This window comes from Aspergillus pseudodeflectus, assembly GCF_044049435.1.
Source record: "Aspergillus pseudodeflectus strain CBS 756.74 chromosome Unknown BJX68scaffold_70, whole genome shotgun sequence".
Lineage (NCBI taxonomy): Eukaryota > Fungi > Ascomycota > Eurotiomycetes > Eurotiales > Aspergillaceae > Aspergillus > Aspergillus pseudodeflectus.
In genome coordinates, this window is record NW_027263846.1 from 140,330 (window position 1) to 154,540 (window position 14,211).

At 53.2% G+C, this 14,211-nt stretch overlaps 5 protein-coding genes across 5 annotated transcripts; 1 reads left to right on the top strand and 4 right to left on the bottom strand.

Moving 5' to 3' along the window:
* Positions 1 to 405: 405 nt before the first annotated feature.
* Positions 406 to 2,574, bottom strand: BJX68DRAFT_271946 (threonine/serine exporter family protein; the record flags this gene model as incomplete). Its single annotated transcript, XM_071047082.1, has 1 exon — positions 406 to 2,574. One exon carries the CDS (start codon positions 2,572 to 2,574, stop codon positions 406 to 408), a length of 2,169 nt encoding a protein of 722 aa, XP_070893785.1.
* A 632-nt stretch (positions 2,575 to 3,206) lies between these two features.
* On the bottom strand, positions 3,207 to 4,454 carry BJX68DRAFT_271947 (glycosyltransferase family 32 protein; the record flags this gene model as incomplete). Its single annotated transcript, XM_071047083.1, has 4 exons — positions 3,207 to 3,461; positions 3,537 to 3,896; positions 3,958 to 4,113; positions 4,182 to 4,454. 4 exons carry the CDS (start codon positions 4,452 to 4,454, stop codon positions 3,207 to 3,209), a joined length of 1,044 nt encoding a protein of 347 aa, XP_070893786.1.
* Positions 4,455 to 6,365: 1,911 nt separating this feature from the next.
* Positions 6,366 to 6,955, top strand: BJX68DRAFT_271948 (uncharacterized protein; the record flags this gene model as incomplete). Its single annotated transcript, XM_071047084.1, has 3 exons — positions 6,366 to 6,466; positions 6,522 to 6,809; positions 6,862 to 6,955. The coding sequence occupies 3 exons, from the start codon at positions 6,366 to 6,368 to the stop codon at positions 6,953 to 6,955; spliced, it is 483 nt and encodes a 160-aa protein (XP_070893787.1).
* Positions 6,956 to 7,349: 394 nt separating this feature from the next.
* Positions 7,350 to 9,545, bottom strand: BJX68DRAFT_271949 (uncharacterized protein; the record flags this gene model as incomplete). The annotated part of the gene is made up of 1 exon (XM_071047085.1): positions 7,350 to 9,545. The coding sequence occupies one exon, from the start codon at positions 9,543 to 9,545 to the stop codon at positions 7,350 to 7,352; it is 2,196 nt and encodes a 731-aa protein (XP_070893788.1).
* Positions 9,546 to 13,634: 4,089 nt separating this feature from the next.
* BJX68DRAFT_271950 (uncharacterized protein) lies at positions 13,635 to 14,198 on the bottom strand (the record flags this gene model as incomplete). The annotated part of the gene is made up of 2 exons (XM_071047086.1): positions 13,635 to 14,080; positions 14,138 to 14,198. Coding segments are annotated over 2 exons (507 nt in total), but the record flags the coding sequence as incomplete, so codon positions are not given.
* Between the last annotated feature and the right edge of the window lie 13 nt (positions 14,199 to 14,211).

The following is a 14,211-nucleotide window of genomic DNA, read 5'->3' on the forward strand; positions in this document are numbered from 1 at the left end:
TAGCCCGCGCAAAGCAAATCAGCGGAAGCACGCGATAACAGCGATGATCCGTGGTCCTCATATTGAGGTTACACCCACTCAAGGCTCTGAGCGCATCAGCATGGATCGTACGAGCGCCCGAGACAGGAACAGTCGTGATCTGCGCGATTAATCAGGAAAAACTGGGGCAGCCGAGTTATCACCGCCATATCCACCAATAAAAGACACATGGAAGCTGCGGGGAACGATAAGCAATGCTACGTCGCTAGGAGAAGGCTTGTCCGCCACCAAGCTTTCTCTAAATAATTGGCTACGGGCTTATCGAGGCCAGCGAGGTGACCTGCCTGAAATGTACTAGTATTGGCCCTAGTGATAGCGTGCGCTATTCGCATCATAGCCTACTATTATGTATGTGTTCTGCGTAGGCTACAGAGAAAACAGCCCACTCCGCTTCTTCCCATGCGGATACACAATCAACGCCGCAACAAACAACCCAACCGTAATCCCAATCGCCGTCTGAATCATTCCGAAGCCCAAGCTCGTCAGTGAGCTGCCTGACGTCCCGCCCGATGTATTCGCCGTCCCGTTCTTGACTGAATCCGAGTACTCGATCGCAGACAGGATCGAACCCGATGACGCCAACCCGGATGGCACGAGCGTGAAAATGCCCGGAATCGTCACACTGACTGCATTTCCATGCCAGAGGCGACTGTACAGATTGGCGAGGAGGCCGATCGTGAATGCACCGACTGTATTTGCTACTTCGGAGGAGGAACCCAGACGCTGCGTGCTGAAATAGTTGGTTACATACCCTGCCGTCCCAATGAGGATCATGATGGGTGTTTGTCGGAGTTTCGACTGGTTGATGAGCGCTGCGATGAGGCAGTAGAGTGCGACGAAAGGAAAACGTTGCGTGTAGGGACTGCCCCAGACATCCTGTCGTGCGCACGTCGTGTCGCTTGTGGCATCGTAATCAATGGCGCCGTAGATGGTGGTTCCCACGGTCACGCCGTAGCCGAGGAAGAGGGAGTAGAGGATGGTATAGACAAGGCGGATGGATCCGGCAATCATTTGGTGGGATTGTAGTTCGAGACTGCTGCTCAACACGGAGAATCCGGGGAGAATCAACGCGATCGATGACTCGGTGATTGACGCGTAGCAGAATATTGGATCGGAGTGTCCGGGAAGTCGAATACTCCCAAAAGCCCGCGCAAGGAAGGAGACAAGGATGGCTGCAGACACCTCAAAGACATTTGCATATAGCGGTGATCGTGGGGCAAGGATCAGCTGCATGAACCCAACACAGCACCCCAAGAAGAAGATAATGGGCATATCAATCGGTCTCGCCCCAAAGCCAAAGGGACCTACCGCTGCAGATCCCAGCCCGTACAAGAAAATCACCAGCCACCGGTTATACCGCGGCTTACGATCCATTAGCTCTGTTAGCTCTGCAATTGCCGTCTGCATGTCGACCATATCGTGCGTCACACGCTTATAGCACAGATGGACGTCCCCAAGCCGGCCTAGGTCCAGGCCCTGGGGTACCCGAATGAGCTTGACCTCTGCAGTTCGAGTAAGCGGGTCGTCGAAGGACATGATCATACACCCGGGAAGATACATAAACTGCGCATTGATATCCAGCACTCGGGCGGTCATCTGCATGTACTCCTCTAAACGATGGGTGGGCGCTCCATAGCGCATAAACGCACGACAAAGCTGCATAATGTATCGCTGGCGGAAGATGATTTCTGCAATGTGGATAGTGAGTTTGACCTCTTTGCTGGATTTCTTCTTGGGGCCCTTGTTCCTTTTCTTTCTCTTGATGCCCTCCTTTTTAGCTTCTCCTTCCGATCCAGTGCCTGCATTTCCCATAGCAGATGAAAGATCCATCTGCGTCATGTTCATCGATGCGCGGACCAAGGAGGCCGTAGATGTGTGCGCAGACTTGTTGTACCATTTCTGTGGTTTTGTCCTGCCAGGAGTACTCCCGGGTCCAAGATTCAGCGATGGCTGGGACTCGTGGTCCGACTCCAGTGAGTACATGCTACTCGACCGTGAATGATTCTGCAACTGCAGCAGCGCCGAGAGGATACCACCCCGTGCAATCGGCGGCGGCGGGGGATTCCCCCTCGCCTCAACATCAGAGCTTGGGATCTCAGCTAGAGTCGTCGCATCGGAGTCAGGTACCGACTCAGTCCCCGCCCGGAGACCGTGCATCAACCGCTCCGCCTGCGCCTGCACGGCAAGATTGTACCGCGACTCATTGGATCTCTCGTCGTCATTACTGCGAAAGATTGCAGCGAGCTGGTCATCATCTGTTGAGCCCAGTTTCTCTGGATCGACCTGTGCCGCGCCCAATCCAGATTCGCCGTGCGATACCGGTCGTCCGAGAATGTCTGCTAGACGACCTGTTTGCTCGCGGACAGTACGGGCTGCGTCGCGCCATCGTTCTCGGCTCAAGAGTGATGTTGCTGTCGTTGAACCAGCGTCGTGCGGGTTGGAGTCGAGCTTTTCATTTTCCCCCTGACTGGACTCGGTTGTCGTCGGCTGCTCACGTGGGCCGGAGCCATGTGGAGGAGGCTGAGAAGGATTCATTTGATGAATGGATAGAGTTAGGGTTCGCGGGTCGAACCGTCTGGGGAATAAACAATTACACCAAGTCAACTGTCAGGCAACGCTATAAATCGCAAGGAACTGGGGTTTCCATGGGGTAATTCGAGTCGAGAGGTGACAGTTGCGGGCAGAGAAACTGTTCCTGGTTGCATGGGCGTGACATCAAAAGTTGTTGATGTTCCTGTGGGTCTCGGACAAGAAATTTCCCCATGCTGATCGCTGGTTCCTGTTCCTGACTTGTGATTCGCCCAGATCCCGGCTATCGGCATTTCCATTGCCTCAATCGTGGTTTCTGTTTCGTAAGTTGTCGTAAGCTCGTTGCTTAGCGCGCCACCGGCACCGAAAATATTGGCGGAGATGTGCTCAACCGTGTACATAAGGATGTTGCATTATTTGCATGACTCGAATCGATTCATCCTCGACAGCATTTATACAGGCTGGGACCTACAGAGTGTTGGCGCTCAATTAGTGCCCTTTGACCCAGCTATCTCCGGGTACTGGTGCTGATCAGGCCACCGCCACGTTCAACGAGTACGGGCGAGACACAGCGAAAGATGCTAGTAGAGAGGTTGCCATAATGTGATATAAATAGCTACGGACCTTGATAAAAATTGTCAGGCAAGATTAAGGTACACATCTCGATCCTCCGACTTGGTGGCCAGCCAGGATAAGCTCCGCCCTCGCCTGAGATATCGAGGCGACCAGATCGGGGATCGAGAGGGCGTGGGACCCATGGTATATCGATAGCGGCCATGATAATACCGAGCACTGGCAATGAAGAGGCGCGAATACACAATCCACAGACAAAACCCTACAAGACCCAGGACTGCGAACCCAGCCAATGTGACGAGTGGCCAGTGCGCCCACATCTATATATTCTGTTAACCCCGTCCCCACTTGAACTAAATACGCGGAAAGAATTGTGGATTGCGCATCTGGCTTACCCAAAATACAACCTGCGCATCGCCCTGATGCCAACTATTCCCCAGATGATGCCGGAAGAAGCTCCACGAGTGATGTTTGTAATCGGGTATCATCAAGATGCGCACACGATCCGTTCCGATCGGTTTCGTCCACGTATACTCCTTCCAGATAATCGAGAGGTATGTGGGCCCGGTTGAGAACAGGACTGTTAGATATGGGAGGACGAAACTGTGGTCGCACGACTGCAGGTTCTGGATGACGTTGTGGAAGAACGGATGCCGTGGCATGGAGCCCATCACGTCGTTAGAGATTCCGATTGGGACGGTGCGACGGAGAAAGGCTGGGTATACGAGCAAGGGGTCGAGTTTGCGGTTGCAGCCCTGGTAGTGTTTGGGTTCCGTGAGCTCCGCTTGGTATAGAATGTCGGCCAGTGTGACTTACATCATCAAGGTCTATGTAGATTCCTCCGTAATGGTATAAAACAAAGTATCGGATACTGTCTGCCCGCTGGATTGGATACTTGTAGCCCTCGAATGTCTCAAGAAACCAGGGGTAGTGGGTTGCAATAAAAGTCCGAGCCATGTCATCGGTCCATAACTATGAGGTTGAGGATAACGTTGTCAGCAAAGTAGTTCATTCGAGGGGGCATATGAGGCTGAACACACAATATACTTGTAATCCGGATGCAAGTCAATACAGCTTTGCTGAGCCTCCCTCCAGCCAGTAGGTATATCGTTATCCTTGTAGGTTTGGTGAATGATTTTGGGAATTAACGACGGTCCAGTGCTCGTGGAGTTCGCGGACCGTATCTCTCTTGCCGGAATACCATCGCTGAATTCACCTTGGAATAGCAGTGCTAGGAGGGTGAATACTGAGCGAATGATCAAGTAGAGTATAATCAGAATGATGAGACCGAAGCTGAATCCTCTCCACCTCATATTTCTGATTTTCGCGGCCGAAGAGGTGGAATTTCCAGCAATAGAGCCCAGAACGAGATTGATATCGCGGGGTTATATTTACTCCTGGGAAAACTGGAGCGTGCGTGAACCCCGCGTGGAGAGCCTGTTGTGAAACATAACTGAGCCTGTCGTCGTCATGGTTGTCATCTGCTTTGCTCAATTTTCCGACAGGGGGTGGATTCTGGCCTGTGCCATTGGATCACAATTGTCCACGAGAGAAATAAAGTATCAACTAGTGCACGTAACTGGCGACTCCCTTGCCGCGGAAGGATTTCCCCGTGTCTCACATGTTAGCCTCTGACAAGCATCTGGGGTTCATGAGCTAAAATAATGTCGAAAGAACCTATAACTATTAAGTCAAGTCATTGACGTCCTGTTCCATGAATACAAATCAGTTTTTAATTATTATAGGAGGTATTTTGTTAAAACCCACCAAGAACAGCGATGCATTGTCTCTCATCGTGATATCCACCACAAGGGCACTCCATGCATGGCCAGGGCTTCGAACTTGCTCGCGTGCTGGCACTAATTCTCGGCCCATGAGGACTAACCCGGGGCCCCTCAAAGCTGGATGAGGTTCCAAGCTAAGAGGTCTTGCGTATGTAGGAAACTCAAGCGATAAGTAGACAGTGCATGTTGTAGTAGAACTGAGGCTTGCCTCGGCAGCAAAAGTTGCCGCGGGCCTGAGTCAAGGGCCATGAGCCTGCGTCGCACGAATCCTGCTTGTTGCTCGAGCTTCGGGATCTACGGCGCCAAATGCATGCCAAGAGACGCCTATCAATTAGAGATGGAGTTATACGCACTATCCCGGTTGGCGTTTGCTGACAATGTACAGTCCGTCTTTATCTGAGAAACAAACCTGACGCTGGGGCTTATGCGAGTACATAATGATGGCAAAGGCGTACCGCCAGCGCTCGCGCCGTGCTGTCATGCTCTTTCGGACGCTACCCTCTTTCCACCAGATTCCCTGTGTCTAGCTGTATGTCTGGCTATTTTTGCAGAATAGCGTGCGACGCTTTAGGACTGAAAAGCTGAGGTGTACACCTCTGCAGTTTTCATGTAGGGCTGCCGACTTCGGCTTCACATGGAGTTGGCCCCGGGTGCGCGGAGCCCTACAATATAGGCTCGCGGAGGGAATCGCGATACGGGTGTCTGATTAGTGCCATTGTGCTGCTGGCTTGTCCGTTGTAAAATGAGGTTCGGCGACGGTCACTTTCTGATCTGTCCAGCCCATCGATTGATTGACCATTCGCTGGTGTTGGGAATTCTCCTATGGAGGGAAGCGGCAACGGGTACCTGGGACCCTGCTCATCATGCTCGACCGGGGGTGGAACACTACTACCGGAGAGAACAATGTATATGGAAGGGTGACACGGTTATTTCCCCTGGCTGATGCGCTGTACCAATTCAGGAGACGAATCTAACAAGTTGGCCATAGCCCAATCCTGCCTGGGTGATGTTCCGGCACAGCATATCTCGAGACGACCAGATCTATAATATCTCATATGGATTTTCCATTGACTATCAGCACAAGGCACTGTAGATGGTGATTGTGTAATTGTAGTACTCAGGGGGACTGTTAAAGAAGGCGCGATCGACCCCCTGGCCTCGATTTCGCTGCAAAGCTTCACCTCGCCTTGAACCTCTTCATTGACACCAACATGCTCCTCATTGTCATCTGTATCGATACAGCGATAGTCTAGAGTAGATCCGATTCCTATCCGAAGTACTAGGAGCTCAATAAAGATGATGTTCGGTTTCCCGTTGTCGCGGTCGAATGCGTCATCTTTACGACACACCCATAAACCTCCAACTTGTTATACAAAAATCCCCGCGTCTTCCCTGCGCTTCATTCCATATACTCTTGCATAAACCAGGTATAATTCCAGCATGTCTCGTCGCACGACAATTCCAGAGCAACCGCGTCGTCCCGTCTCTCTCGGGAGCTGCATAATTTATGGCTGTGGAGCAGGACTGCTCGGCGTCGCCGCGTACGTACACGCCATTTCACTCGACTGACCAAGCTCCACACTAACCAGGCTCTAGAATGACGGTCTGCGAGAAGATCGAGCAGTACTTCACCGGCAGACCCAGTTCATACGTCCCAGGCCACACACTGGAGCGACTGCTCGGGTTCCCCGAGCGACCGGATTCCGAGCGCTTTGGACTGAATATGGCGATGCACTATGGCCAGGGAGCAGCCGCCGCGATTATCAGAGCGGTCATGAGCGCGAATGGCATTCGCGGCCCGTTTTCGGATTTCATGTTTATATGCATGCGGTTGACGATTGACCAGACGCTGGAGAATGTTACTGGAGTTGGGGCGCCGCCGTGGTGAGTTGGCCTTCAGGTGCGTGTTGCCAGACACATACTAACGGGTCCATAGGACGTGGCCGGTTAATGAGCAGATCATTGATATTTTGCACAAGGCGGTTTTCGCGTTTGTGACGGGGTACTTTACGGATAGGTGGCTTCGTTGACGATCTATGTATGGTACCTTATCTTTCGAGTATAACCGAACCACTTGTGACGCAGTTTTTTGGCGCAATCTTCTTCGTTTAATATATTGCGTCCTACAAACAGCATGTTATGGCTAGGTACAGGGGGTCTGATTATTTTATGTCTGAGTGAGGATAGGATCCATCTGGAAAAGTATCTCTAGCATTATGGTCTGCGGCTATGGAGACATGAGATAGTAAGATAGTAACTGATGTACACGATTATTAGTTCAGAGACAAACATCAAAAAGCAGAAAAGACAAAGATTTTATCACAAAGCATTGCACATTAAGGAGCGTAAGCGCCTCACAAACGAGGGCGCAGAGAGAGGGATGCCCTGCGAAGCAAAGCGTCAAAAAGAGCAAATGCTCTTGACCTAAGGCCAGCTCCAGCTGGTCGAGAACGAGGCGTGGGCAGAGGTAGTAGTGGACGATCCAACGAGGTCGTACAGGTCATCGAGGTCGAAATCGTTGTCGTTGGAAGTTCCAGTTTCCGCGCAGGTGCATCCGCCAGTGGTGGGCGACGCGCCAGCGCTGCCAGAGCCCTCGGCTTGACCGGAAGCTCCTGCACTGCCAGATGCGCCAGCGGAGCCCTCAACGTCACCCGAGGCGGAACCGCTTCCAGAGACTCCGGCGCCAGCTGAGCCTCCAATGTGACCGGAGCCAGAGGCGCTTCCAGATCCCTCAACGCTACCAGAAGCCCCAGCACTGCCAGATACACCAGCACCAGCGGAGCCCTCGACGTCACCAGAGCCTGAAGCGCTGCCGGATCCTTCGACGCTACCAGAGCCAGAAGCACTACCAGATCCTCCAGCACCGGCAGAACCACCAACATTGCCTGATCCTCCAACAGTACCAGACACTCCCGCACCAGCAGTTCCGTTGACATTGCCAGAGCCGCCGATACCAGCAGAACCGCCAATGCCGGCAGAACCGGAGGCGCTCCCAGAGCCTTCAACACTGCCAGAGCCTCCGATCCCGGCGGAACCACCAATACCAGCGGAGCCACCAGCGCTTCCAGATACACCAGCACCGGCTGATCCTCCAAGAGAAGCAGTTCCGTTAACATGCCCGGATCCTCCAAGACCAGCGCTGCCAGATCCGCCGATACCAGCAGAACCACCCACTGAACCAGAACCTCCAATACCAGCGGATCCTCCAATGGACCCAGAGCCTCCGATTCCAGCGGAAACACCAGCGCTTCCAGACCCTTCAACACTGCCAGATCCTCCAATACCAGCGGAACCACCGAGTTCAGCAGAGCCGCCAGCTGATCCGCCAATGCTGCCAGAACCGCCTAGACCTGCAGATCCTCCAACGCCGGCAGAACCACCAACAGATCCAGAACCTCCGATACCCGCGGATCCTCCAATGCCTGCGGTTCCGTTGACGCTTCCAGATCCTTCAAGCTCACCAGAGGAACCCGCTTCTCCTCCAATGCCAGCGGATCCACCAACGCTGCCAGAACCGCCGACGCCCGCAGAGCCTCCAGCCTCGCCAGAAGCGCTTCCAGATCCTCCGATGCCAGCTGAACCACCAACAGATCCGGAACCACCAATGCTGCCGGATCCTCCAATACTACCAGAACCACCAACACCAGCGGATCCACCTAGACCAGCTGAACCGCCGAGGCCTGCGGAGCCTCCAACCTCGCCAGAAGCTCCAGCACCAGCACCAGCACCAGCGGTTCCATTGACACAGTCTTCTCCTTCGAGGTCACCAGATGCACCAGCGGACCCTCCAACTCCAGTCGAGCCGCCGGCGCTACCAGATACGCCAGCGCCAGCGGATCCACCAACAGATCCTCCAAGACCTGCAGATCCGCCAATTTCGCCAGAGCCTCCAACACCGGCGGAACCGCTAGCTGATCCTCCAACGGAACCTCCAGCCTCACCGGAGCCTCCAATACCAGCGGAACCACCGAGGCCTGCAGAGCCTCCCAGGCCAAGGGAACCGCCTAACCCGGCATGACCTCCAAGGCCAGCAGATGCGCTACCACCAGCGCCCATACCAGCAGAACCAGATCCGCCAATTTCTCCTTCTCCGTCAGCGGAACCGCTCACAGATCCGCCCGCGGATCCTCCAAGGCCTGCGTGTCCGCCAAGACCGGCGTGGCCTCCAAGGCCAGCGGAGCCACTGACACCAGCACCAAGTCCCGCGGAACCGCCGGCGGAACCAGATGCTCCAACTTCAGCATCGCCTTCAGCAGAGCCTTCGACGGAACCGGCGCCGCTAGCACCAGCAGACCCGCCTACACCAGCGGAGCCCCCAAGTGACGCTCCAACATCAGCGGAGCCACTAGCCGATGCACCAGCACCAGCAGTAGCAGACGCGGATCCGGATCCAGATCCGAGACCGAATAGGCCGCCGAGGAGGTTGAGGCCCCCGTCTGCACCGAGCGAGGCAGAGCCCTCTGCACTAGCGGAGCCTCCCAGGCCGAGGCCGAGGCCACTGCCGAAGAAGGTTCGGGGTTTGTGGACGGAAGAAGACGCACGGTCTTTCGCGGTCAGGTCGGAGGGGGTCGGTGCGCTGAGGGCGCCGGCGAGAAGGGTGAGGGCGACGACTCCCTTCATTTTTGATTAGGTATGGGTATAAACGAAATATGGAACGAGAGTAGGTATAGTTTTGTAGGTGAGCACAGCTCAGATTAGCGAGAACGAGAGTATGGAACGAGAAACGAGAAGCGAATGGTGAGAACAAAAGAATTAGGGAAAGAGAAGAGAGAAGGTCGGATGAGGCGTTGATGAAGCTCATGAGATACTGGGTATTCTTGCTGGCTTATATAGAGGCGATTCAGGGACACTGTCGAGCACGTCTTCGGAATCTGAGCGATATCCGTCTCATGGCAGCATGTTTCGCTGTGGATACGCACAGAGGCCGAATTTTGGCTGAAGGCGAGATACAACAGACAGGTCAGCGTGCGAAAAGTCGATTAGCTACATCTGGCGCTCTCGAAATAGAAGCATGCCGCACTCTTCGAGCGAGCGATTGCTGAGGTAGGGATAGTTCGCGTGGTAGGATGTTTCATAGTGGGGATGCCCGGAGTCCGGCTCTCGGCGAGAGACTCGATAGAACGAACTGGAAGCAGACCATCGGGCCCTCGAGTCTGTTCAAGGGCTCTTCACATGCATGTCTGGTAGAGTTGGAAACTACCAAGCAATGGCTGCAGAAATGGTGCGACACTTGGTTGCCGCACTACTCCGAAGACCAACCCTAATCAGCCAAGATCGCCCCTGGTTCGCCATCGAGATGCGCCAACGAACCAGGGTTCCTGACTCGCGAACTGCACACTCCTGACTCCTGAGCTGCCAAAAGACACCATGGCCTATCAGCACTCGGCGGCCAAATCCTTTTATGGTCGAAGGCACTTGACGAGTCCTGAATATCAGAGCCCAATTATCCAGGCGCCTTGCGGATTGCTGCAGCGAGGGGGGGGGAATCCCCCAGATAGACTTGGGATACTCGAGCGATGAACTACGGGGACAGGAAAACTCGATGCTCGAAGCCTCAAAACAGGGCCGTGCCTTCGGACATGCCTCCGTTCGGATAATTGCCCGTGAAGCCAAAACAAGCCTCTGTTTCTTGTTGTTCGAACCTTGAATCGCAGCCATCTCTACCATCTCCACAAAAATTCGACTCTCCCCTGTTCGTTTCAGACGACAGCCCAAATATAGGTCCGCGAGAGTTTCTAAACAATTCGATGTCGGATTCTTCGAATCATGCCTTGAGCTGCATTACAGATACTTCAATGCTCACAAGGAACGAGTGCTCTACGCCACCACATCAAGGGGGTTTCTGGGCGCGAACAACGTTAAAGTACCCCAGTTGAGTTGAAAATGTACTATTCGATAGACCGAGTCAAGGGCTCTCCCAGCCAAAATATGTACCAACCCTAGTTGTCAGATGTCAGACTTTTGTCCCCAATTCATCTAGCTTCAGACACCTGGATTCCTAAACCGGGTATAGCGCAGTTCGTGGCCCTGGCAGTCGAGTGCCTATTTAGGGAGTTGTGGGTAGAGGGTCGAGCCCTGAGCCATTCAAGACACTGACGCGCGAGGTGAGGTGCTTGAGGAGTGTCTACCCGGCAAACTAGTTCCGACAGCCGAATCCCCCCATGATCGCTCAAGTTGTAAACTAATTCGATGATTAGCTCCGGAGTGGCCATGGCACCACGAGTCGGCCGCCTCCAGGCTGCGTATTTACGCCTCGATGGGGTAAGCCTACAGACAGGTGTTCGAGCACATGCGCATATGTCTCGGTCTGTAACAGTGGGTACGCGTCCTTATCGACTTTCGGCTCTCCATAGTAGAAGCATTGACCTACCAGGTAGGATATGTAACAGCGGTGGTGTCGCCCCTACGGTCAATTCCCGGGCCTCGTGGAGAGAGTGCAAGAAATTTCTGCGCCCAGTTATCACCTGATGAGCAAACGGTCAAATACTACACGAGGATACTCCAGGGCTCGATGCCGTATTGCCCTTGACAATAAAGGGACTCCTACATGGGGAGTATCTGGTACTATGGCTCCGTTCTGCCATGCAGCCGTCCTTGTAGAGTTGACTCCCCTCTTGCTTATATCTGAAGCGCGAGAGTCGTGGAAAACCACTGTAGATCATGGTCTATTCTGTATATGTCACCACGTAGCCATAATACTCTAGCTCCTAGCCATCATGCGGGTACGCACGCTTGGTCGGCGATCCATGGGTGAGGCCGTTTCATCTAGTCTCGGCCTGATTCGCTCCACACCCGCAGCAAACGTGCCTGCACCGCGGTCGAGGCTCAACCGATCAGGAACACCATCAGCAGACAATACCTGACACGGGCTAATGGTTATTTTTGGCTTCTGCCGGGCAGTCATACCGAAATATCTCTGGCATGACGGCGCTCTACACGCGGGAAGTCTGGCAGCAAGGTCCTTGGTGACGCCTGCTCGCATCATTTACCGCAATTGTCGTGTTAATGTAAGCTTTCCCAGCTCTCACGGTGTACGTAATAGCCTTCCCGGTCATTGTAGGCTCTACAGCACGCTCGACTGACTGGCTGACAGTGCCAAGTCAATCAGATCCGGAATTCCCGAGTCCAGCCGTATGGCTTTCTCGGGCATCAGTGTGCGCGCTCAGGCAAAGTACGCTGCATTTTCTGGAATGTCCTTGAAGCAACGAGCGACTGTTGGAGACACGTGACTCTCTCGGTATGATACACGGCCGAGCGTATTGAATTGGCCGTTTGCGCATGGACGACAAATATGAAGACAGAGTATCCGAGGTTTCATCTAGCCGTCATACCATACTTCCGTATATCACAAGTACATGATAGATTCTGTGGGCGTGACGGCCTAAGGCTACCGATCACGTGTCTGCTTCCTAGATGGCTTCGTCTTCCGCTAGCTAGCACCTACGAATCGACACACATATCCCATGATGTCTCCTTTCTCCCACAGCTTCCATGCTGATAGATTCTCCTCATAGGATAAATGCTTGAGAAGAGACCAGAATAAGCTAGCCTATGGTGTATTTGTCAGCCAGATATCTGAGCTATATTACAACATCAGTCACTAGACTGGTGTCATGGCACCTTTTTAGTCGACTGGAAAAACCCGATAGTATTGGGCCTTGTATTGCGTGGTGTGGTTGTTTCCGCGTGACAGGAATATACTACTAAGGTTCATACCTAGTGTTTGAGACTATGTTGAGGCACACGTCGGTTCTAGTGAGCGCATCGATGCGCGACCGGATACCTCCATCACCAAATGGACCACTTTTATTCATGATCAGAAAGCCACCAGAATCTATTACTTGCATACCTCTTGCTATTATCGGTAGCGTCAGGCCGCTAGCTCGGGATTTATATTTGGCCTCCTACAGCAATGGAGAAAGCAGCGTCTATTAATCCGTTGCCACGCAAATATTTATTCAAAGTATAAATGTTTATTCTCATTGGCATTTTGAGCCAGGCTTTATAGAGGACAATCATAAATCCAACGACTACGGACAAGATTGCTGACAAGATTGAGGATCAAAATATATAATTGCCAACGTATGTAGGGGCAGCTGTTCCGTGGAGCATTGGCTTCCGCTTCCTGTCTATCAATCAGAAAGCAGTGTTCTTTGCCCTTCTTAATCAGGCTTACAGGGAACCCAACACGTGGTGTATTTTTGTATTATCGTTCCTTTTGTGATTAATGGTTCATTCTGGTGTGTCTTATTTCGTCCACCTGGTTCTAAACCTGGACGCACTTGTCTTCCCAGTTAGTTGTACTCATGAAACGTAACTCTAAATAATAGCAAAAGTGTAAAGGAGACAAAAAGGACTCGAAACTCTGCAAGTATAGGGATGGCCACTGTTATACGGAGGCGCGTTTGATATGGCTGTGGCTTTTCGCTGTTCGTTTGAATATGTCTGGCAAACTCGGTAGAACATAAGCATCTAGTCGCGGGGCCCAATCAGTAAAGTATTGAATAAGACGCCAACACGCATTATACTCTAGAACCTGTCATTAATTATCTATCGCACCGAAACCTTGGGAATATCGTGCCTACCTAGACCACAGGCGTACGGCCGTCGACACATATATTATTACAACACCCCACTGTGAGTCTTGCTCGACCTCAATCCCCAATTCAATTCCACCAGCTCAGGCTCTTACCTCCCCTCCTCAGTCCGTCAAAGGACTCCCCCCGACCGCCCCCTAACACTCCTCTCATCCTCCAACACAAAATACTCATGCGTAACCGCAATCCCGGGCCCCGGCGCGCGCACACCCGCATCCCCATGTTCCTTAACAAGCCCATCCTCGGAATCATGCCTCGACAGCTGATCGCGGCTCTCGGCGCGACTCCCACTCCCAAGTCCTATCCCCGTCCCCGTCTGCGAGACCGAGACGGTGGTGCGGCCCTTGGTCGAGGGTCCACCTGTATGTGGGCCGCCAGCGGTCCCAGAGAGCTCGTAGCCGCGCCGTTTACTGTATGTGCCTGTGCGAGAGTGCGCGCCGAAGAAGAGGGTGCGCACGACGGGGAGGCAGGAGGCGATGATGGCGATTGCGGTTTCGATCATGGACACGGTGCAGGTTATCATCTGTTCGTTGCGGTGGGAGTAGACGGCGCGGATTACTAAAGGGGAATTATGGATTAGTTTCGGAGCTGAGGATGCTGATCATCAGGACGTACTGCTTGTAATGACGACAAGCCCGCCGAGCAGGAAGACGGAAATGACTCCCCACTTCTGCTTCCTGGGCATTCTC